The 23,351-nt window shown below is 49.1% G+C and overlaps 2 protein-coding genes across 2 annotated transcripts in view; one reads left to right on the top strand and one right to left on the bottom strand.

Moving 5' to 3' along the window:
• Positions 1–4,917, top strand: part of PRR14L (proline rich 14 like) — a 30,410-nt gene extending 25,493 nt beyond the window's left edge. The window contains exons 8-9 of the mRNA XM_066610058.1: positions 1,731–1,802; positions 2,888–4,917. Coding sequence (XP_066466155.1) covers positions 1,731–1,802; positions 2,888–3,164 — 349 coding nt within the window. The 3' untranslated portion in view covers positions 3,165–4,917. The remainder of the gene's footprint in view (positions 1–1,730; positions 1,803–2,887) is intronic.
• A 2,884-nt stretch (positions 4,918–7,801) lies between these two features.
• Positions 7,802–18,418, bottom strand: LOC136634422 (ovotransferrin-like). Its single transcript, XM_066609940.1, has 9 exons — positions 18,399–18,418; positions 18,234–18,259; positions 17,580–17,633; positions 16,632–16,814; positions 15,559–15,715; positions 14,023–14,105; positions 12,429–12,613; positions 9,267–9,444; positions 7,802–8,220 (listed from the first exon to the last, which is right to left on the bottom strand). The coding sequence occupies exons 1-9, from the start codon at positions 18,416–18,418 to the stop codon at positions 8,168–8,170; spliced, it is 939 nt and encodes a 312-aa protein (XP_066466037.1). The 3' UTR covers positions 7,802–8,167.
• Positions 18,419–23,351: the final 4,933 nt, after the last annotated feature.

Here is a 23,351-nt window from a genome sequence, read left to right as displayed (position 1 = left end):
TGATATGAATTGGGATGCAAAAAGGAGCTCAACCAACATATTTCCATGTGCTGCACATTATGTATCATGTGGCTGCATGTGGCTCACAAGCCGTGGTTTGGCCACCCCTGCAAGATATGCAAACGTTTTCTGAGAGCCCAGGAACTTTCCAGTTTCCCTCCTTTGGCTCCTGGGCCCCCTTTTTGACCATGAGCCCAGGTATGATCCCCCTCCCCCATGAGCCCTTGGTGGTGCCACCCTGCTCCCATGATTCCATTTGGAGATGACTTACCTTCCTGCATCAGGTTATTGCAAGGCAACATTGTGAGAATCCATGTGCAGCTGTTTGCACACTCCAAAAGGGACAAGGGCTAAGAGTCATCGTTCAGGGATCCTCAGTAGAGAAGGCTGCCCAGTAAGTGCTCCGCTGGCCGAGTGAGCAAGAACTCTGGAAGGAGCCTGACTCTTGGTCACCCCTCCCATGTTCAGGGTTGATTAAGCCAGAATGATGCTGCCCTACCTTGCCCTGGTTCAGAGGGAGGGGGCATCTAACTGTGTATCGACTGTCTCTTTGCGTCAGAAACAGGCAGGGGTCTGAGCAGTGGCTGCCTTCAGAGCTGGAGTCTTTGCTGCTCTGTGTGGTTTCAGAGGCTTTGTGGTTAGAAGAGACAGTGGCAGCCCTTCAGCTCTCCCTGGATACAGGGCAAAACTGCGGTTGGCCCCTCCCCAGCATGGAAGTCTGGAGCCTCATCAAGTCCTGCCTTCCCTGGCTGAGTGGGGAGCATCCTCTGTTGCTGCATGGCCCGTCTGGGAGAGAACCAAACTCGGCCAAACCTTAATGTTACTTGGCCTCTGAAAATCCCTTTCTCTGGTCAAAATGGGAGCAGGCAGGACTAAAGTACTGATCCTTGATGAGACAAATTCTCTTGTCAGGAATCTCAATGGTGAGCAGACCTCCAGGTTTGGTGACAGTCTGCCTTGTGGGAAATTTTAGTGGTTTTACCTGTTTTATAATCTTTCTATTAAATCTGTTAAGTTCAGTGACTTATCCTAAGGAGCCAGAAATGAATATTACTCTGCAAATTGACAGCTGAGGGCCTAGTATCATGGCTGCAGGCAGAGGCTTGTAGCTCTAGCTTAAAGCCTGCTTACGCAGCAGATAAAGTAAAAAACATGTTTATGACCAAAAGCTCAGTCGGCTGGTGACCAGGGACTTTTGTTGGAAGAACAGATACAGGAAACGTGTCAAGACGTTCAAGGCGAAGTGACCTCCTGATTTGAGAATTGTGAAAAGTCCCAGGATGAGAGCCAAAGCTTGCATCAGAGGGTCTCATTGGACTTGTTTACACATCGCTATAAATTTGTGTGCAAAGGGGAGGCTATTTTGGGGGCTGGTCCTATGTCCTGACGGTCTTGTTTCTGTCCTGTCTGGTATATCTACTGGAGCAATAAAGATGGACTAAAAGAACAGTACAAGTCTCTGTCATTCTATTTGGCTGCTCAGCTAAAAGAACCAGGAAAAAGAAATTCCTATCTGTCAGCCTTCAGATACCAATTACAAGGGAAGAACAGCAGGAGGGGGGAGATCTGCCTTCCTCTCCTGCTTGGGAGCTTCCCAAAGGCAGCTGGTGGGCTGCTGGGAGGACTGTGCTAGACCACTGATGGGCCTTTGGCCTGATCCAGCAACCCAACTCTTCTTTCAAGCCACTGGGCCTGAGTGGTCCTGAATCTCCTTCTTCTCATCCCTCCAGGTTAAAGAAAAAAGAATTCAGTTTAGAAGAAATCTACACCAACAAGAACTACAAATCTCCCCCAACAACCAGGTGGGTTGCATTTACTTTCAGAAGGGGTGGAAGAGAGTCTCTTCTTGGGCCACAGCATGGGCGGCACAGCTCCAGAACCGAGGATTGTGGTGAAGTGAGTTTGCTGTGTAGAGAGTTTGCACTGGATGTCTCGGGAGGTTGTACAGCGGCAAGCTGGGAGGTCTGCTGGTTCTTGTGTTCCATGTTTAGTTGTATCTGCTACCAGTATTGTGTGAAACAAAGGTATTGTATTGAATGCCTGCGTATTCTGTGGCATGCCTAAAGCTTCAAGACCATGTATAAAATAAAATCATCTGCACACATTTCTTAGGTATTCTGCAGATTACTGAGTTTGTTACCGGCATTGTGTGAAAGTAGCAAGGTACAGTATTGTGTGCATGGAATACTTTGCCAAAAACATGACAGACATTCTGTAGAATACTGAGGCATTCTGTTAATATCCCGAGGTCAAGTAGATGACATCAGAACAAAATCAGCTTCTTTCATACCTTGCCAAAACTTGGCAGGCATTCCACCCAATCCCCTGGTTTCACACAATGCTGCTTACATCCATTCATGAAATTTGCGGGGTGGGTGGGTGTCAGTGCTCTTGTTGAACCCAAGCAACTGTGTCCAAACTTAGGTTGACGGCAGGCCTGGTTCAGATTCGGCTTCCACTCACCCCTTCTCTCTCCTCTCCTGATCCTGGAGTGGCTGTTTGATTATTTATTTCTTCCTGTTTTACTTAATGTGCTTTATTCAGCTTCAAACGCACCTGTTTCTTGGGCTGCAGACCCCTGGTCTGTGCTGGTCTATGGAGCAAGGCCGATGCCACTGAGATATTTTACATGGAGATCTGTATACCAGCAAGAAACCTTCCAGGAGATGCCCTGAAGCTTGGCGATGTGAAAAGGAATCGTTTGTGGTGGTTGGAAACTTTGAGGTATAGATAAGTGTGTGGCAGATCTTAGAAGATGCTTAGAAGATAGTATTGCAGGCTGGTCTGTGTTCAGATGTGCCATCGAGTCATCCTTTCCGTCACTGCAGGGTTTCCAAGCTTTCTACGGTCCATGAGACTAAAATTGACTTTCTGTTGACCTTTCCAGGTGTCTGGAAACCATTTTTGAGGAGCCAAAGGAGAAAAATGGATCCCTGATCTCCATCAGCCAACAAAAGAGAAAACGGATTCTGGAGTTTCAGGACTTCACCATTCCCCGGAAGAGGAGAGTCCGTAGCAGGGTCAAAGTGCTGGGCAGCTTCACCCGGGCACAGAAGGCAGCCTTAGAGGGGAGAGAGCTCGATGTCCTCCTGATCCAGAAGCTGACAGACCTTGAAACCTTCTTTGCCAAGGAAGAAGAGAAAGAGCAGGCCGCTAGCAGCTGAGGATGGACTCCTGGTGGGAATTGGCCTTGTGTGCTCAGAAGCAAGCGTACCTCATTTTCTCCCCGTGCCAGTCACTTAGTTCTGGTCGTGGTCCCGTTGGCCAGCTGTTTGTTGACCCTTCTGAAGTGGGTGTGGAACTTTCTTGAAACAATGAAGGAGAGCCTCTTGACTTCCCATCGTGCAGTTGGGTGGCTCCATCTTCACCATCCAGAGTCCCTGGAACTTACTGCTCACGTCTGTGGTTTTAAAAAAATCTCCTGAGGAACAAAGAGCGGGCAGATGAAAGACTAAAATGATGCACCTTCAGAGACGGTGGGATTTCTAGGCATTCTCCGTCTCTTGCCTTGCCTGCTACCCTCCAGATGTTGTGACCAAGCAATAGAGAACTGGGGACTGATAGACTTGAGTGCAACTGGGGAACATTTTCTTCATGGGTACCACTTGTTGGCACAAGGTAGAAAAGAAACAATTCTGTGGGATTCCAGTCCTCTGCAGCCCTCTTGTCTTGAGTGACATCTTGGTAGCAGGAGCCTCCTCCCCCCCCCCGACCCCAGAGCTGAACAAACGGCACTTGTGTTCTGTTCACTGCATGAGAACCCCCTTTTAAGACGTGATGTGTGCATGCATGGTTTTATTCATGCATTACTGCGAGAGGAGCAGCAGGAGGTCAGGGTCACCCTGCAGTCAGCTTGGCTCAGCTCTGTTCTGCATTGTTCCCCACTGTTTTTCTTTATTGCTGATTCAAACTTTTGGGATTGGCACCAGTGAATTTCAGCAGCAGAGATTTTAGTTTCCATTTTAAGACAAGAATGTTAAGATGTCGACAATACAGTAGACTTTATTGTCACCCCCCCCCCACACACACACACGCAAATGCACATATGCTAGTCTCCTATATTCAATTTGAAACTTGAAAATTCTAGATTTGGGGCCAAATGTTGACTAGCATGACCTTATGCAGCTTGGCTGGCCATACACTACAAGCTTCTAACAAGGAGAAACCGGTTTCTCACTCTCACCAGTTCCTGTAATCATTACCTGTAGCTGTGCTTGGGGAAGTCTTCGCCTTCCTCCCCCCGGGATGTGCTCTGTTGAGTTTCTTTAATTGTGAATGTTTTGCACAGTGAATAGCAACTGCCAGCTGGGGGTCAGGCCCCTTCTGTCTGCAGTGCCTGTACCCATGTTTGGGCCGGCCTTAATGGCTGATGGCCTCTCATGTTTTTTTCTCTCATCTGAAAATTTGCACTTTCTGTGCCTCTGTGGATACCTCCAGAATGAGCAGCGTTCCAGCACACAGGTGCTTACGCATCTAGGTGACCAGCCCCTTGCTTCTCTGCTGCTTCCATGCTTGAGCAGGCAAGGAGTTGAATGCTGCCAAGGAAGCTGTAGAGTGGCGGAGAAGCAGCAGGGTCACTTCACACGTGTGCCTGCGAGGGACGGAGCTCTGTCCCTCGCTCACCTGCACGGACAGGGAGATTGTTTTTGCAATGCGATCAAGATGAGAGCTGGGAACGTCAAGGCTACTGAAAGCTACAAAGTCCCCATCCCGACCAGTTTCATTTGGGGTTGTGAGATGATGTGTGTGCTGATACTGTATGCAGGTTTGTCTCAGGCTACCAATTCCCTGAGCATTGCCAGCCTCAGCGTTCTGGGGGTGCTGGTGGGAATCATTGTTAGGAGTACCTTTTTGAAATCCTTCTGTCCCATAGTGGGATTTTATGAGCCCTCTCTGAGCCAGCATTTCCGCAGAGCTGCAACAGCATTTCCGCAGAGCTGCAACAAGGGGATGCAGGGACTTCTCCACTCGTTTTGCTGCAGCTCTCCAGTAACGCTGTTTCCCTGCTGTGAGGCGGGATTTGTGGCCCCACCACCACTATGGCGTCAGACGGGTTTCTTGTGTCCCTGGATTTTTCACGGCGTGAAGCCCTGCTCTTGTTCAGGAGCCTGTTTGAAGTTCCTCCAGTCCTTGTTTTCTGGTACATCCTTGGAGGAACTGCATTCCTGTGGCTGGGGAAAAATGTTCTCTGGAGCTGCCTGTACCTCAGGGAGAAGCTTCCCTTCAGGCTGGACCCTTCCGAGGTAAGGGTCTTTGCTTTTATTTGGGTTTTCAGTACAATCATGGGGAAGATTCTATGCAGTGCTTTAGGGGAGAATTCCCTCCTGGGACCGAGCAAGGCAGTCGATGATCCAGCTCTTAGTTTCACACAAAGATCTGGTGTGCATCTGGATGAGGCCAGAGTCCCATTTTTCTCCCTCTGCAACTGCGAAGAGAACGGAGCTTGCTAGAGCTGTCCTCGCCAGGGGCAGCACATTTGTCCCTTGTCAGATCTGATTCGTTGCCCAACTGCCCTGCTCGGAGTAGATTCAGAGCTGTGCAGACCAAGTGACCTTGGTCACTTTTGTGATTGATAGTCAGGAACGGCTTGGAAGAAATGCTTGTTTGAGCCTTTTGTATTAATAAAAACTGAATGGAAATGTGGACACGCTGGTGCTGGTGGCTGCTGCTCAGCCAGCTCATTTGTGTGGGTTTTGTTTTCTAAATCTCGGTAAGTCCTGAATTTTAAATTTAACTTTTCCTCTGTGTTTAAATTATGGAAATAAAAAGAATTAATCTTCCAAGTGTGCACCCAAGGGCGTTCTGTGCTTGCAGGTCGCTCTCCAAGTGCTGGGAAAGATGGGAGTTGAGGGCTGGCAGCTCACAGTCCCTGGGGAGGCCATTGGGCCTCCCACTTGCTGACCCAGAGATGAGAAGGGCGTTAGCAGCCATGGCATGTGCCGTCCACCTGGCCTGTCACCATCTGTCCCCTCCTTCAGTGGCTCTCCAGTGGAAGTGGCTGAGTGAGCATTTGTCTGCTGGAGAACACAAGGATTCCTTTTATTCCTGAATGTGCCCCAAAGCACCCAGTAATTGTGTTTTCCCATAAAACCAGGATTTGAGGGACTGAATGTTTTCATGTAATGGGGGGGGGGGAGCACCTGTGCCTCTAAACTGGTGTTGGGGGGGCACATGGTTAAAAAGATCAGCAGTTAAAAAGATTTTTTAACCTATTCAGCTGGTTACTGATTATACAAAGGATGCACACAACTTTTCAATGTGATAATGTGGGAGAGTTGTAGTCTAGTCCTGTCCTCAAGATGCACCAGTGTATCTCCACATATACTGGCACAGCGACAGCTCTACTGCCAGGCACATGCCACACCAACATGGCCTGGACTGCCCTAGTGCTGCCCTGTAGGAGGCAAGAACAGACTTCTTTCTCAGTCCCTAGAAATAGAAGTCTGTACTATCTGTGTAAACACACCTTCCATGAATCCCACCACCTGAATGAAATGCGGTTGTCCATGGACAGTATAAGAAGCTGTCAGAGAATGGGGCCTGGGAGAAGGCAGGCTGACCAAGGGGAGTAGTGCCTAGTGGTTAGTGTGCGTGCATCCCTTTTTTCCCCCTGCTCTACCTACTGGCCCAGCCGCTGAACCCCAGGGGTTCTTATTAAGAATCAAACTGACAGTGGCTTCTGCAGGGAAAAGAGACCTAGACCCTGAAGTACCCATGAAAATGGACTAGGAAGACAAAAGGTCAAAATGTAGCTAGTTTTATTAACAGTCCAAAAGAAAAAGAATTGAACAAAATGGGGAAATGTGGGTGGAAAAAGTACAAGCAGGTTCATGGAAAATGCCTCTCAAGCTTGCTCAAATGGATGCAGGAACCAGTAATGCAGGTGGAACCGTGGTGCTACTCAAGAACAAAGTCCCTAAAGTTTCCCCCCCCCCCAACAATGGGTCAGTTAAACTCGTGTCACCTAATGAAGTTGGCAGGCCAGGCTTGGTGTCAAAATTCCCGGCTCGCCTCTAGCTAGAAACAGGCCCTAGTGCTAGCAACTTGAATCTGCATCAAGAACCTTCAGGGCCTGCACTTGCTGGCGAGTGAGGGGGTGTTTCTCTGTGACCCCAGCTTTAGGGTTCACACAGCAGGCTGGTGGAAAAACCCACTGATCTTCTTATTGCTGGGACCTAATTAACATTGGTTTGGTGATGCCATCAAGTTGCCTGATCAGAGGAGTGGAACTCTGCTGGCCTCTTTGCGTAGGTGTACAGATTTGACTGCCCAGCGGTCAGGCCACTCTTACTGCTTGGTGGACAAGAATTTTTCTGACTCCACAAAGCCGTTTGCTTAATGGTGTGTCAAACAGGCAAGAGACAAAAGCTGCTTGCCAAAGGGTGCTCTGGTAGTTGTTTAAGCTGTTGAACCTGCAGAAGGGCTTTTGGGAAGTCAGAAGTGCCCCAAAATGTGAGGGGGGAAAAGCCAAAATCGGGGATGGGGGGGTGGTGGTATTCATCAGAGAGGCATAACAATTCCACAGAGCCTTCATGTTTCACTTAACATAGGATGAATAGGAATATATTTCAAAGGTTATGACCTGAGCATACTGATGGTCAGTAAAAATACACTTTTTCCCAGAAAGGAGTTTGTGCAATGAATGGGAGGGGCTTCTTTTCTCCATTAAGTGCAAGTCTGTCAACGAAGATTAGTCCTCTTTGCTGAGCGGGACAAAAACTGCTATCTTTTGGATGGGTTGGTTGGCAGGATGTGCACAAATTGTCTCATGTTTGCATCTCCAAGATAAGTTCCTGTGGCAGGTCCAGGCAGCAGCACAACCACTGCCTTCAACCGTCTGGGGGCACTGAGAGGCCACTGGTAACCAGCATTGCACCAGGCTCACAGGCAAACTACAGAAATCAACAGGTGTGTTTGCCAATGGAAAGGCAGGTCTTCCAGGCCAACCCCAAACCGTGGCAGCCCCCTTTTGGGGGGGTGCCACCTAGGGCCAGTGCAGGGCTTTGGCCCAGCAAGCTGAAGGCCAAAACCCCTTGTAGGCCTATGGCAATAGAAGCGGCACGGTTGAAATGGTTATGAAACGACACACTGTTGAAATGGTACTTGGAGGCTACTTTGGTTTTGCTCCCACTGTTGTAGTGGCAACAGTGTTTCTTCGGCCACAGCATCAGTGCGGTGCTGAGTAGGCACAAGGATCCTGCTTGCAGAAGTCCAGGATGCCTGAGAACCCAAACAAGAGTGCGTTTTAGCGACTGAGGCACAGCAGCACAGGTGCTGCAATTTCACAGGCAGGCTGCAGCAGCTCAGGACGTGGCAGACCTCTGGTGAATCCCAAGCAGCTCTTTTCCCTTCTTGGTCAAGGGTCTAGCCCTCAGGGCTGCAGAAGGGAGCAGTGACTGCTGTACGCTGAGGGGTGCTTTCAGGGTTCCTGGGCAAATGCATTCTAATGACTAGCGGAACAAAAGTTCTTTATGCAAAATAAGAAGAGTGATGGACATTTGCCTGATTATAGACTAGGGATTAACTGGGAGCAGTTCTTTAGGGGGGGAGTTGCAGCTGCAGGTTCCCAGTACCCTGTTGATAGTTAGAATTCACATGACATATTTGGAATAGTTCAAACACTTCAGATTTGAATTTCCAATCCTTCCCAGAGCTCAGTACTATAGGTGGGGGCTGAGGAGCCCTTGTGAGCAAATGACTGAGGCCAGATTTGAACCAAGGACTTCCCAGCTCCTTCCCAGCTGACTTTTTGCTCTCAGTAGCCAGGAGTGGGCTGGAGATTTTTTGCTCTCCCTGCGCACTGCAAGTGTGTCCTCTCAGGAGCTGTGGAGAGAAGCAGCTGCCTGGTTTGAAGCCAGTGCCTTACTGCCCATGTGACTTCCTCTGGCAGTGGTCTGACACAGGAGCCTGCCTTTATTCACTTGCTTGCCACTGCTGCTGTTCTCCTCCATACTTCCTCTCCTGCTTGGTCCCCTCTTCCTTTTGAATCCAGAACATGGAGGGAGGAGGAGGAGCGGGAGCAGCTAGCTCACCACTGAATAAGAGGGTGCCACTTAGCTCTCGTGCCTTCATGGGACTAGCTCGCCTTTGATCTGTCCCAGCCTGAATTCTTTTAACAACACAGGGTAGTGTCCACCTGCTCTCTCTGAGCAGTGCCATGAGGTGAGGCAAATGACCAGCGTAACTGTAGAGAGGGGAGCTCACAGTTCCGGGGGGGGGGCACCCTGGCTGACTGCCGCACACCCCTTTTCAGGAGCCCAGCTTACCTACTGGCGTGCAGTTGAAGATGGACTCTGCAAGCTGCCAGAACGATATGCCGAGAATCGCCTCGTAGCCCAGGTGGCTAGTGGGGAGGAGGTGCTGAGTGCTGTCTTTGAAGAGCAGGTCCCTGTCTCCATACTTCTGGGACTGGAAGAGCTGAAAGGGTGAGCTCCGGCTTGCTTCCTAAAATGATGCAGACAGGCAGAGAGAGATGGTTCTGAGTCCACTAAAGGCCACAGCATCTGCCATCTTGCCTCTTGCCTGGTCTGCACCACTCTAACTTTGTACAAGCATCTGAAGTGATCTTGGGAATGCCTGAAAATGTCCAACCAAACTGGGTCTCATTGGAGGCAGCCACTTCCTGTGGTGGATTTGGGGGCAGCATGAAAGGCAACGGAATGCAAGATGGGCAGTTTCAGCCCAACCTGGGAGTCTGCTGGAAAGGTCTCTTGCAGAAGCCACAGTGAAATTATTAGGAAAAGCATATTCAAGAGTGTGGCGGCCAAGCCCCTCTAGGGACCCAGGCACTGCTGACTCCCTGCTCTGCTCTGCGACTTCCCAGGTCATGTCCTGCCATGGTGGCCTCTTGGCTGGAGAAGCAGACATGTCCCAGCAGGGAACAGGGCCAAGAAGAGACAAGGCAGTCTGGGGATGCTCTGCTCTGCTTGGGGGATCTGTGGGATTAGGGGATCAGTCTCTGGGCCCTGCTGGGGAGGAGAAATTCTACCTTGAGATATGATTACTGGGTTTCATAATCCCCAGTAATCATGGGGAAGTTGCAGGAGCTGCTTGGAAGTTGCAAGAGCAACAGCCTCCATAGCCCAAGCAAATGTGTTAACCCCCACAGTGGGCATTTCCCACAGAATATGCACTTGTTAGGAAGCAGTACCCAGGAAGATGTCCTGATCCTGTGGGCTTTGTGTCACAGACTATCCAAGCATCTTTCCCATTCATCCCCCTCCTAGTCCATGAGTTTGGAGCCTTCTGTCTGGGCTTTTGAACCTGTGACTCTCAATATGCATGAGTGTGGGAGCTGAGGTGGCACCCTACCGTGGCTGACAGCACAGTCCTTCCTCGCCACAGCAGCTCATTCTCCATCCCCCCCCCCCCGTTTTTGGCTTTAAAGGGCAGGGCTTGAGGTGAGGAGGAGAGAAAGGCATGGTGTGTTTGAGGAGATCTGCCTTTGCCCTGGACCTTAAAATAGTGATCTTGCTCGGGATGGAGGGAAGGAATATTTCTGGTGCTGTGTTATTCGAGGCACCCACTCAGCCACTGGTCTACAAATAGGGGGGGGGGAGCGAGGGCCCGGCTGCCACGCTGGAGGGGGGTGACACCACTAATGACCAAAATCACTAAAATCGTGATTTGTAGGAATTATTCCATCACGTTATATATCATTCAATGCGTAATTTACAGTAGAATGCAGTGAAACAAACCACATTGAAGTATCTTTGTTCTACCAAAAGCTGTAGCCAAATAACCAGAAAAGAAAAACACAATTGCCTTATGTAACAAAAACTGACCAAAAACTGAGTGTTCTGAGAGTAATTGAGGCGACACAGCATGGAACCAGTAAGATGTTGTTATGAGTCAGCTCCCTTTTCCATGTATCAGAGCTAACACTACAACTCCTATTCAGCTGTGTGAGCACCATCAAGTTGGCCACTTTTTTTGTGGTTACTGATTGACTGGGTAACCTGTTCTGCTCTATAAATAAAGTTAATGGGGTGACACCATGAGTTATCAAACCGGGTGACACCAACCCTGGTGATACCATTGGCGGGAAGGTTGAGTGTTGTTGTACACTGGCCTAGATGACTTTTAAAGTGGATTCTAAACACTGATGATGGACTATAGTCTATCAGTGGTTATTAACCATGACAGCTACATTGAACCTCCAGATGCAGGGGCAGTATGTCACTGAGGGCACAATCCTAACCAACTTTCCAGCACTGACATAGCTGTGCCAATGGGGCGTGCTCTGCATCCTGCATTGGGGAGGCAGTCAAGGGGGCCTCCTCAAGGTAAGGACATGTTTGTTACCTTTCCTTGGGTAACAAGGTAGGTCAGTGCTGGAAGGTTGGTTAAGATTGCCAGCCAGCCAGTTGCCAGCCAGAGCAAGGAGGAGCTGCCAACTGGTGAAGTGTGGCAACAGTCAGTTTGGGTGCTCCAGGATAACCATGCCCTTCTTTGAGGCCCTGGACAAACTCCTCTGTGCAAATCATGGAATGGCTGTATCCCAATTCGGTGGCTCAGGGGTGATGCGCAAGTGTGGAAGGAGGGACTGTGTGGCTGTTGGACTTCAGGGAACATGTGGTCACAAATCCTGTATGAGTTGAAACTCCCAGCACTGTCTGTTCTAGTGGCTGTCTGCTGGTATTCCTTGGCATCTTTTTAGATTGTGAGCCCTTTTGGGACAGGGAGCCATTTAGTTATTTGATTTTTCTCTGTAAACCGCTTTGTGAACTTTGAGTTGAAAAGCGGTATATAAATACTGTTAGTAATAATAATAATATTAACAACTCACAGGAACTGCTACACATTTGCTCTAGACCTCTGAACAGCCCCTCTTTGGATTCAACATTGTGCCATTTGGAAGACCAGAATGGGCAAGGGCTGTCATTGAGGGGTTTAGCCTCCTGCCTTGGGTTTCACAGATGCTCCAGAGCAGCTCGATGCTCTCACAGGCAACACTGAAGCACCTTCAAGGCACCTGGGCAGGAGGTCTGGTCTAGAGGACAGAGCCTCCGTTAGCCCGAAGATAACATCAGAAGGTCGCCAGTTCGAGGACACCGGCAGCTCCCTGAACGGCTGAGAATGGCGAGACCTTGAAGCAGCTGACAAGCCCAGCTGAGTAATTCCACCTGCTCTTGGTGTGAGCAAGCATCTTGGCTGCCCTCCATGTGAGAGATGGAGCTGCTTGTCAGCCTGCCTGGGAGAACTAGTGAGACCAAACCAGGAAGATCCAGTCTGAAATGTTGGTTCTTGAAAAAGAGAACTTCTATGATTGTAAAAATCCCCTGGAGGGATTTAGAAACGCCTGCCTATGTAAACCGCCTTGAATAAAGTCAGAGGAGTAATCCGATGACCAGAAAGGCGGTATATAAATACTGAGTTATTATTATTATTGTTATTAAATAACACCCTCTCCTCCCTTTGGCACTCACCTGTGACTTCATCAGGAACTTGTAGACCTTTGCAGCAGCTGCCGGCCGTGTCACGACGATGTTGGGTGGCACAGGGCCCAGGGTGCAGGTTTTCCAGTCTGCCACTGCTGCACGGCTTCCATCTGGGCACAGGAGCTCAAGGTCGTTCGGAGCACCTCCTGTCGCCCAACCGGAGCGCTCCAGGTCTGCAAAGGAGCAGAAACAAAGCCCTGGCTCGTGTGAGCTGCTTGTGACATTGAGCCAGTTGCAAACAGGACCCAGAGAGCAGAGGCTACACTCTTGGGTCAAAGGGCCACATGACATTTGTGTTATGACAAGCACACAATTGGCCCATGTGTGCTCATCCCCCAGCGGCAGCCTGGTCACTGGGAGAAGCAGATCCAGGGCACAAAGCTGTGAAGTTCCCCAATAGCGCAATTAATGGTGCAGCTACGCCATCTGGAACGCCCCCCCCCCCCGAAGAACTTCCAGTTTTAGAGGAAACCATGCATTTCTAAAGCCTCTGGCAGCTTGGAAAGGCTGTGAACGGTCTCCCTGGGCCTCAGAAAGGCACCCCCCTGACGCCCCTCCAAGGTATGGTGCCTGCAGCAATTGCCCCCCTGCCCTTCTTAGCTACATCACTGAGCACCAGTCCTTCCACAGACACAGGTTGCTTGCAGGAAGAGGCAACTCGGGCTGCAGATGGACAACTGAGGAAACCTTCTGTGGAAATGTTTGATCTAGCAAAACTTTAGCATCTTCCAAATGTCTTCTCATTTTATTTATTTATTTATTAAAATATTGGCATCCAGCAACTTTCCTCTCTCACATGGCAGCTTCCAAAAGTACCAATTAGAACAGCTAGAAGTATAAAAATACAAAACAATTATAACAAGTAGCATATCTACAGCAAAAAAGGGGTAATCAGAAATGCAACTGAATGCCATAGAGAAGCCTCTGTTAGTGCCAAGAATTCAACACTGTGGGAGGGAGTTCTGTAGCCTGGGTGCCACCACAGAGAAGGCCCTTTTGTGTGTGTCTGCCACACGGAGATCCACTGGTCATGACACACACAAAAGTGATCTCCCAGATGATCTGGAGGGAAGGGCCAATCTTTGTGGGGGCAGCCGGTCCTTTGGATTCTCCAGCCCCAAACCGTCAAGGGCTTCAAAGGCTGAAACCGGTATCTTGCACTCAGAAACACACCAGCAACCAGTGTGAATGACAAAGCAGAGACGTGATGTGAGCTAAATGCCTTGTGCTCTACGGTAATCATGCAGCGGTGCTTTGCTGCTTGCGCACCAGATACAACTGGGTAAAGGCCCGTGGGCCACAGCTGACTTCTGGGCACCCAGGGCAAAGCCAGGTCCAGGAGGCCTGTTGCCTCCTCCAGGGGAGGACGATGGTCCACTTGCTGGGTCACAGGTCTCTTTGCTAATTGCACCTCCCTTTTGCTTGAATTTGATCCAAATTGTTTGCCCTTGTCCAGCCCAGGACTGATTCCAGACAGCACATCAAAGCACCCACCACTTCCCTAGCAGCAGGCAGAACTGAGAGGTAGAGCTGCATGTCATTTGCAGAGAGGTGAACACAAGATACAAAAGAGGCACCTTACAATCAATATTCTGGAGCAGATTGTGATGTTCCAAGAAGGCCACGTCACCAAAGCTTCTTCCACTGGGGTCACCCAGGAGACATCTAGAAGAAGGAAAGAAGAATGGTCTGAGCCCAAGGAAAGTTAACTGTGGTCAGCTCCACAGAGACCTGTTTAGTCACAACAAACTTAAGACTCGTTTTCAGTGGGACTAGTCATGACTAACGGGGGCAGCAGTGCATAACTGGATCAACATATAACAGAATTAGATGCTTTTACTGAAACCTGAGCCCAGCATTTGGAAAAGTAATTAGAAGCACTCGCTAACTCCAAGACAACCTTTCAAAGCTCCTGGACAGAGTGGAGGAAATTGTAGCTGAGGGGCAGAGCTCTTGCTTTCCCTTTAGAGGTGCCGGACTCCCTCCAGGGTGCTGGACCCCAAGGGCCCTCCACAAAGGGCCACATGCAATTTTTATTTATGTCGTTTCCGTTTTCTCCATCATGGATCAAAGTGAGTCTTGAAATAAAAATAATTTCTGATATTTCAGACAAGCTGCTTTGATTTCCTTTTGGAGACAAATTCAGATGCAGGATTCTGGAGGGCAGTGTCCTGCCCAGTCTGACCATATGACCCTCTGTGGTTCTAGCAGGAGGCGTGGTCCTTAACACTCTTTCCTCCCTCCCTTCTCACATTCTCTCTTTTTTCTCCAGATCTCTGCAGGAGAAAGATGTGCTCTTCCAGGGCTTCCTGCCTGCTGGGCCATCCTCACCAGACTTCCACACAACAGGAGCAGCCCCAGTGTTCTTTGTTCCAAGTACCAGGGCCTCTGAAGAGGTGTGTAAAAGCACTATGAACTGCGACTAAAGTGTTTCTTTGAATCCTAACCAAGCCCCTATTCCTGAGTATGTTTTATTGAGAGCCGGATGGGATACCTTACCCTGGGGGAGGGGGCTTTCGCTGATTCCTCTGCTTTCTCTCCCTCCTGTCCACCAATAAAGAACAGGAATTTTCCAAAATAAATATATTTCCTGTTGAGACTCCTCAAATCTTAAGACTTCCCAGTAAACTCCCCGTTTCTCTCAGCTCAGCACATGCACAATTTTCACTGGGAACTTGCACATCTGGGAGGGGTGTGTGTGGTGAGATGAAAAGACTGATTCTCTGAAAAAGCAAGCTTGCAAAAGAACAGGATACAGGGAACAGGGAAGGATACAAACAGATCCTACTGCTGTTCAGCCACAGAATATCCCTATTACAACGTTGTCTTTTAAATTCACTCCTAATCTTTTGCTAGCAACAGCCTTAACTCATGTCATCTCACTTGCATAAAGCCAATGCAACCGCTTTTATAAAGGGTAGGTTTGTTGGCAACCTTCAGTCTCAAAAGACTATGGTATTGCGCTCTGAATGGTGCTTCTGGAACAGCGTCTAGTGTGGCTGAAAAGACCGATTTAGGAGTGAAGGGTAGGTTTAAGTTGGCATTTAATGATTCCTACCCAGAAATGCAGCATTTGGCAACTGCTAAACAGCACCCTCTCTCCAGCCAGCAGACTCACCTGAGAGCACCCATGTTGCCATAATAGCGTTCATCATGATTGGCGGCGCACCTGGACGAATCCTTGCCTCTCTCCATCTCCTGTTGTCCAATGCAGACTTTGCAAAGGTTCCCCTCAGCTCCTGGCATGCAGCCCTTCCAAAAGTAATCCTGGTAAGCTTTGAGGAGGGGAGAAAGGCAAGTGGTTACCCAGCACAGTAGTGCCACATGCTCTCGTCACCAAAGTTAGCAAACCAGCCTGGCCCCTGCCTCTAGACATGAGCAAACTCACCTTGGCTGATGCTGGGAAGGGGCTGGCCCCCCAGAGCAAGACCAGGTCTCAGCAGAAAAGGGACCTCTTCAAGGCACTAAACTGGCTTGTATTTATTGGGCATGTGCAGTTCTTTGCCAGGATGCATGTGCATCATTACAAGGCTACTTGGAAGTTGTAGTGTGGAGGAAGGGGAAGGCAGCACATAGTCTGGGCAGCAATGCGGAGCCTTCTTTTCATGCAAGTCATGTGCAGTTAATGCACTGGCCACAAGTTACAAACATTCAGGCTTGGAGCCTGCCCCCTCCACCAGCTGCATTCATCATTTCCTTTCCTTCAAAGCCCACCTCTGCATTGGGCACACCTGGCCCTTGGGGCCTGCCCATCTAAGAAACATGCAGGGACTAAAATGGGCACATCAATGCTGAGCATTCCTGAGTTAAATTGGGAGCCGAGGACCCTCTCAAAATGTAGGCATGTCTTGCCTTCTTCTGAGTCTGACCACTAAGGGCCCATCAAGCACTGACAGGCAGCAGCTCCCCAGGGTTTCAGAGAGGAATGTTCTCCACCCTGCCCGGAGATGCTGCCAGGGACTGAACCTGAGACCTGTGTGCAGGCAGGGATAGCTCTGTGGCAAGCTGTGGGCTGCATCTTAACCTCTGATGAAATTCAGAGTGACTGGTAGGCTCCTGTTCTTTGCATGCAGGTCTAGAGACCAGAGGAGCTGAGGTGGAGCCTAGAAAGGGGCTAGACCTCCACCCTACAGCCCACCCACCTTCTCCCTCCCTCCATCCAAATGTCTCGGTTTCTGCTGGGCTCCTTACCAGAGCTGAGGTTGCAGCTGAGGGTGCCATTCTCTAGAGCCCCCACTGTGTGCCGAGAAAGAAGCAGCCACCCCGCCAGGCTGTAAGCATAACCATGGCAGGAGCGCCTTCCCCGCAGGTTATGGATGCTGATGTGCCTGGCAGTCTTCTTTGCTAGGGCCACTGCATAGACCGGAGGCAGGCCTGCATGACAACAGACACTGGGGAACAGGACATCCACAAGAGGAACCGGGACTGGAGAAAAGGCCCCCATGTTCACAGAGCTGGCCCTGCCAGGCGGGAAAGGGGAGGCAGGCACTGAAAGTGGCAGGGTGGCTCTTATGCACCTCATGAGACATGATGGAGACATATACAGTGATACCTGGGAGGGACAAAGTTAATCGAGGAGAGATTCTTTTCTCTCTCAGGGGATAGTCACTAAAATTGATGGGGGGATCATAACAGTCAAAAGGGCATACTTCTTCAGCCAGTGAGTAATTAATCTGTGGAACCCCTTGCCACAGGATGTTGTGATGGCCTAAATGCCTTTAAAAGGGGATTGGACAGGCTGATGGAGGAAAAGTCCATTGTAGGTTACAAGTCATGATGGGTATATGCAGCCTCTGGGTTTTAGAGGGAGTCTATCCATGAATGCCAGATGCAAGGGAGTGGCCACAGGGTATAGGGCTCTTGTGTGCTCCCTGAGGCATCTGCTGTGGCCACTGGAAGATACAGGAAGCTGGACTAGATGGGCCCTGAGCTTGATCCAGCAGGTTGCAAGGAGCCTGGCGCAAAAAATCCCCCAGTGGTTTGTGCGCCATGTCAATAAGTGGGGAGGGTGGAGTTTCTGCCTCAGGTAACTGCTTGGGGAGGTGCAGAGAGCGGAAGACTCTCTCCGCTTCTGTGATCTTGTGCAGTACAGCTCTCTCTGACATCCCTGCCCTCGTCTTTTCAGATGTTCCTGTTTACCTGCAAGGTGGGCAGCCTCCTCTCGTTCTCTCCTTGCTGAAGAGCAGTCCTGCTCTGTGGGAGAAAGGACATTTGAGAGTGGGAAGCAGGAGGAAAGGGTGGAAGTCCAAGATCCCTTGGTGGGTGTTCAGTACTCAGCCTCAATTGCAACCCTTTGAACAAGCAACAGGATTGCAATTGTGCCTCAGGTCACATGATTGCCACATGGGCACTGCCCTCATCTACCACATGCAAAGGTGACCAACTTCCTGTTCTGGTGGCAGAATACCATTGGTTCTTGCAGGTGGCTCTGCAAGTGGGAATCTTTTGTGGGCAACCTGGCCACAGGAGGGAGACTGTAGGCCCTCTCCCAGAGTCCATTTCAAAGGGACGTGCCAGCTTCTAGGAATATAAACCAAGAAGAGGAGCCAAACCACTGCAAGCATAAACTGAAATGAATGCCATTGCAATGCACTTCTGTTCCTTTTGGGTTACAAGCCCCTTGGTCCCTGCTTTCTGATAAAGAGGCAGACAGTCAGGCAGGCCTCATCGCCACCTTGTACAGGGTGACGCACTCTGGCGGCCACAGTGCCAGCATTAAGTTGCTAGAAGTTCTGGGGAAAAGTGCATATAGGACCATCCTGGCAGGTTGGGTCCCTGCAAGCGCCAGCTTACCAGTGGTAGGCAGTGGGCGGTGGCAGCTCTCCCCCCCCAACAGTGAATGGGAGCATCCCTAGAGGCCTGTGATGAACTGGGAGCCTCTAGTGAGCCTGGCTGGGTGAGGCTTCTCGTGATTGTGGCCACTGCAGAAAGCTGAACCTAGCTGGGGTTGATGCACACCAACAGATGCCTTGGGACATCACTCTAAAGAATCAGGAAAGAGGCTCTTCAGGAAAGAGGCTCTTCAGGAAAGAGGGGTGGATTCAAGATGGCCACCTGGTAGGATCCCTGCTACTGTGCTCCTGCTTTATGCCCTGATATTTCTCTTTAGTTGGATCCTTTGATTCTTTTTCCTCCTCTGGATGCTTCCTGAGTCCTGGTAGAGCAAAGCAACACTACCAGTTGTTTCCAGTCTGCACCCTTGTCTTTGGATTACAGTGGATTTTAAAAAGCTGCTTCGATGGGGAAGAGGAGAAGGCATAAACACTCCCCTGGACAGGGCAACTCTCCTATCAAGTCAGCCAAGCAGCTACGTCTGGAGGATCTCCCAGCATGGTCAGACACAGTAGGTGAGCTCATGAATCTCGCTTCTCCCAACAGATATGAAGCTCTTCATGTTTCCAAATCAGAGGCAGAGAGGAATTATCAGTCTCCCCTCAGTCATACTGGCACAGCGTCAGCCTGCCCTCCCTCACCCACCCTTTCAGCTCCCTCTCCACAGGACAAGCAGTCATTATCTCAGCAGAACGATCCCAGTAACTGCTTCTTGACCTTGTTGGGCGATTACAATATTATCATTGGAAACACGCTCCTTTTTGTATGTAAACAGCTTAATACTATTCTTGCGCAGCTGGACTCACTTCACAAGGCCATTCAACCGCCTTTACCTTCCCTCTCTGCTCAAGCTTTGGGTCTGAACTTTAACAAGCCAGGGGAAGCTGAACTGCTGGGGCTGCGTGAGAATCTGGATTGTGGAGAAGCTGCCTATTGTTTGTTGAAAAATCAGATACTGCTGGAATTCCAGGATTCTCCCATTCATAAGGGGCGCTGGGCCAATAAACTGAGGGCAAAAGACTCTCTATGCAGATTATTATACCTTGATCCATCTCAGGCTGACTGTGTTGATCTGCAGGAAATCATAAAACTCCCTTGGATTCCCCAGTCTCCAAATTGGACCCGGCTTCTTTTGAAGTTTGGCACCTCTCAGATCCCAGGCCAGCTGCATGGGAAGAGTTTGTTTCTTCGGTCCTTTGGCATTTTCTTGCGGAGGGTGTTTACCGACTTGATTATTAAACCTCTGCTCCCAAGGTACAAAATGCAGCCTCCCCCTCCTCTCCTTCCATCCAGCCTTGCGCAGGCTGGCTCTGTGCCCAGTCACTGGAGGAGAGATCATCGTACCCAGAGCGTGGGAGTTGCCAATTGCTTTTCTCCTGATTCAAGCCCCTTGGTGCTGCCTTGTGCTAATGAGTTAAGGTCTGCAGCTGACTCTCTTGGAAATGCTTTGCTTCACTTGAAGTCTTCACTGCACAAGCCACAGGCTTTTGCTTTCTCCCAGCCAGTTAATTCAACAATTGGCTGTTCAACTGGTGCAGCTTCTAATAGCAAATGGCAGGTCCAGCCTTCTGGCACTGGCACCGAACCTCAAGCACCAGACCAGGCACATTCTTCGTTGATTTCTGAGATGATGGGAGCTCAGTCACCCTCTGTCTGCATACCCCCCCTAACTGGAGCAGATGAGTCTATGGATAGCTCTCCTTCTGAAGCCTTTAAGCCTGTGCTGATGAATGCATCAGCCAGTGAGGTGGACTATCTCAATGGAGTGGGTTTGCAGTGCCATTCAACTAACATGGAGGAGGTCCTGCATCATGTTGTGGCTATCCAACAATTGCCTAGAGACTCAGCCCAGGTCTTGTCATCTTCCCCAAGCTCATCACAGCCTAATATGAACTCCTTATCTAAAGCCCTGGATGGGGTACCATCAGGGGCAACATCTGCTGCTCCCTGCGATGAGGAATTGGAATCAGCTCTTGTGTTCTGTAAAGCTTTGCCAAAGATTCCTGGCTCCCACCTACCCTCCAGGTTCCTTGGGGACATAGAAGTGAATGACCAAAATTCAGGTTCAGCTAACGCAATTACTACTGCCCTCCCAATGCATTTACCTACTGACGACCATTCACTCATTGCAAGGGCGCTCCCAGCCCCCAAAAGCCCCTTGTCAACGGAACAAGGCCCTAGGGCAGATCCTCCTGCATTGTTGGCTAAAGATCTGATAATGGAATTACAGCTGGAGGGGGATGACATTGTGGAGGGTGCCATCAGCGCCTTTAAGGAACTCACAAGACCAGAACAAATAAATATTATCAGATCCCTGGACAGGGTTAAAGCAGAACTTCTCAATTATAATACGGAAACTTCGACCTATGAAATCCATTCTCTGACCCTTCCAGTGCCAGCATCTGCTCATCAATCTGCTTTAGAAGTAGCCACTGAGGCAATTCCCGTCCCTTATTCCAGGGATTTTACACCTTCTCCGGTGACCAACTTAGCCCTGAGTAGCTGCATGTCTCATCATCCTTCTGGTGCTGAGTGTCCATCAGGAAGCAAAGATTGACTAATTAATGCTTCTCCAGCCCCTGCTACTTCTTCCCAACTAAAAATTCTTTCCTGGAACATTGCAGGGTGGAAGAATAAGAAAAATGACAGTGGTTTCTTAAGCTATCTTAGAACCTTTGACATTATTCTGTTGCAGGAGACATGGGCTTTGGACCATCTGTATATCCCTGGCTACAAGGCTTTTGTAGTACCTGCAACTAAATCCACCTCTAATGGTCGTCCTTTGGTGGGCTTAGCCAGCTTTGTACTGAAGCAGTTTAAGTCATGCCCTCTAGACATCATTCCAGGCTGTTGCAAGATACAAGCACTGAGGGTGTCTTTTGCAGACATTGACTTAATTTGCGTCAACACTTATATCCCTCCTTTGCTTAATAGTTTACAAAGGACCCAGCTCTGGAATGATCTATCATCATGTATGAATGACCTCAAGAGGGCCCACCCCCATGCTGAAATTCTTTTGCAGGGCGATTTAAATGCCAGGGTGGGAAATTCAGCAGATATCTTTCGCAGAGCCTGGGATGTGGTTGATGACAGCTCCCTCCCCCCCATTTGCGCATTAAGCAGGCGGTCCAAAGATGCATACTATAATGCTAATGGTATGGCCCTTGCTAAGTTTTCCATCAGCTCTAACATGATCTGGCTCAATGGTCTAAGAGAGTTCCCCAACGCTGATGAATTTACTTTTGTATCCTCTCGTGGTGCCAGCGTTGTGGATTACATTTTAGTTTCCACTAAAATGAAACATCATGTGAAAGATTTTGCCATTGGGGACCTAACCCTTAGTGACCATCTACCTTTAATCTTGGTCCTTGACCTCCATTCTGGGAGTGTTCCATCACAAGCTGAGATGGATACAAATCCAGAGGGTAGGTATAAAATTGTGGCTAATAGCGCCCTTTCCCCTAATTTCCATCGTCTAAGTACGGAACCAGCAAGCAGAGATTTTTTATCAGCCATTCTACAGGATCCGGATCCCCTTGTTCAAATCAAATCCTTTGAAGGTTTTATTGGTCACGTTTTTAAGGTTTTGAGTACGAAGCCTAAGTTGGTTGAATCCTGTGGTGCATTTGACAAAAAGGATTGGTTTGACAGTGAATGTAGGAATCTTAAGGTGTGTATTAGGGCTTCTTATTTAGATTTTAGAAAATACAATGACTCCAAGTGTTTGGTTAAATACTCTATCCTTAAAAAACAACTAAGTGTTTTATTGACAGAGAAAAAGAAAAGGTTTGTTTTAACTCAGTGGAACAAGCTGCATCAAGCAATTCAACAAAAAAATAATAAACAATTTTGGGCAGTTGTAGCAGGTTCGTGTAGATCAGAAACATACGACCCTGCTATTATTCCATCATCTACATGGGTTCAACACTTCACAGACATTTTTTACGATAAGAGCAAATCCCCAGACGCCTACCCTGACTTTACCTCTGTGGATCTGCCTATCTGGCCTCCTGTGACCCCTGAGGAAATTAAAGAACTAATTATGCAATTGAAGCCAGGGAAGGCTGCAGGTCCAGATGAAATACCACCTGAGCTTTTAAAAGGCGATCCGGAATGGTGGGCCCAGTTACTTGCCCACGTCTTTACAGTGATTGACAGTTCTGGCCTATTGCCCAATGTCTGGCTTACAGCGACAGTTATTCCTATCCATAAAAAGGGTGACCCTACCACACCAGGAAATTTTCGGCCCGTTAGTTTGCTTTCTGTAATAGGTAAGATTTATGCTAAATATCTATGCAATAAACTTACTCTCTGGGTTACTTCGCAAGGCATCTTAGGCCCCGAGCAATCTGGCTTCTGTCGGGGCAAATCAACTTTGGACAATTGTTTGATCCTATCTCATTTGGCCCATAAGCAGGTTAGGATATGCAAGGCTCGCCTTTATGTAGCCTTCCTTGATCTGAAAGGTGCCTTCGATTCTGTGGATAGGGAGCTTCTTTGGTCCAAGTTGGAAAACATGGGGATTGATAAAAGATTGTTGCTACTGATTAGGTCCCTCCATCTAAATACTTCATGCAGGGTTAGACGCTCCTGGAGTGGGAATCTAACTCATTCCATCGCTACCAACAAAGGGGTCAAACAGGGCTGTGTCTTGGCCCCCATGCTTTTCAATCTGTTTCTAAACGACCTTGCCCCATCCCTGAAGGAAATAGATAGCCATTGCCCGAAGCTTGGCGCAAGCCAAGTGCCGCTACTTCTGTATGCGGATGATGCAGTACTGATATCCCGTACTAGGATTGGCCTAAAACGTCTGCTGAATCGCACTGAAGAGTATCTTTTGTCCAACAAATTGCAAATCAACTATGCTAAATCTAAGATAATGATATTTGCCAATAGATGGAAGGCTTTTAAGTGGTCTTGTAATGGCAATAAAATGGAGCAGGTTAAGCATTTCAAGTACCTGGGAATCAACTTCCATTACAGGCTCACTTGGGCTTTTCATCGTAAGGCAGTGCAGAACGCATCCAAACTGGCGTCCTCAGCTATTTCCCGTTTCTTTTCTACCTGCGGCAATGGTTA

Source organism: Tiliqua scincoides, chromosome 14, assembly GCF_035046505.1.
Source record: "Tiliqua scincoides isolate rTilSci1 chromosome 14, rTilSci1.hap2, whole genome shotgun sequence".
In the NCBI taxonomy this organism is placed as follows: domain Eukaryota; kingdom Metazoa; phylum Chordata; class Lepidosauria; order Squamata; family Scincidae; genus Tiliqua; species Tiliqua scincoides.
This window is presented reverse-complemented; position numbering and strand designations above follow the sequence as displayed.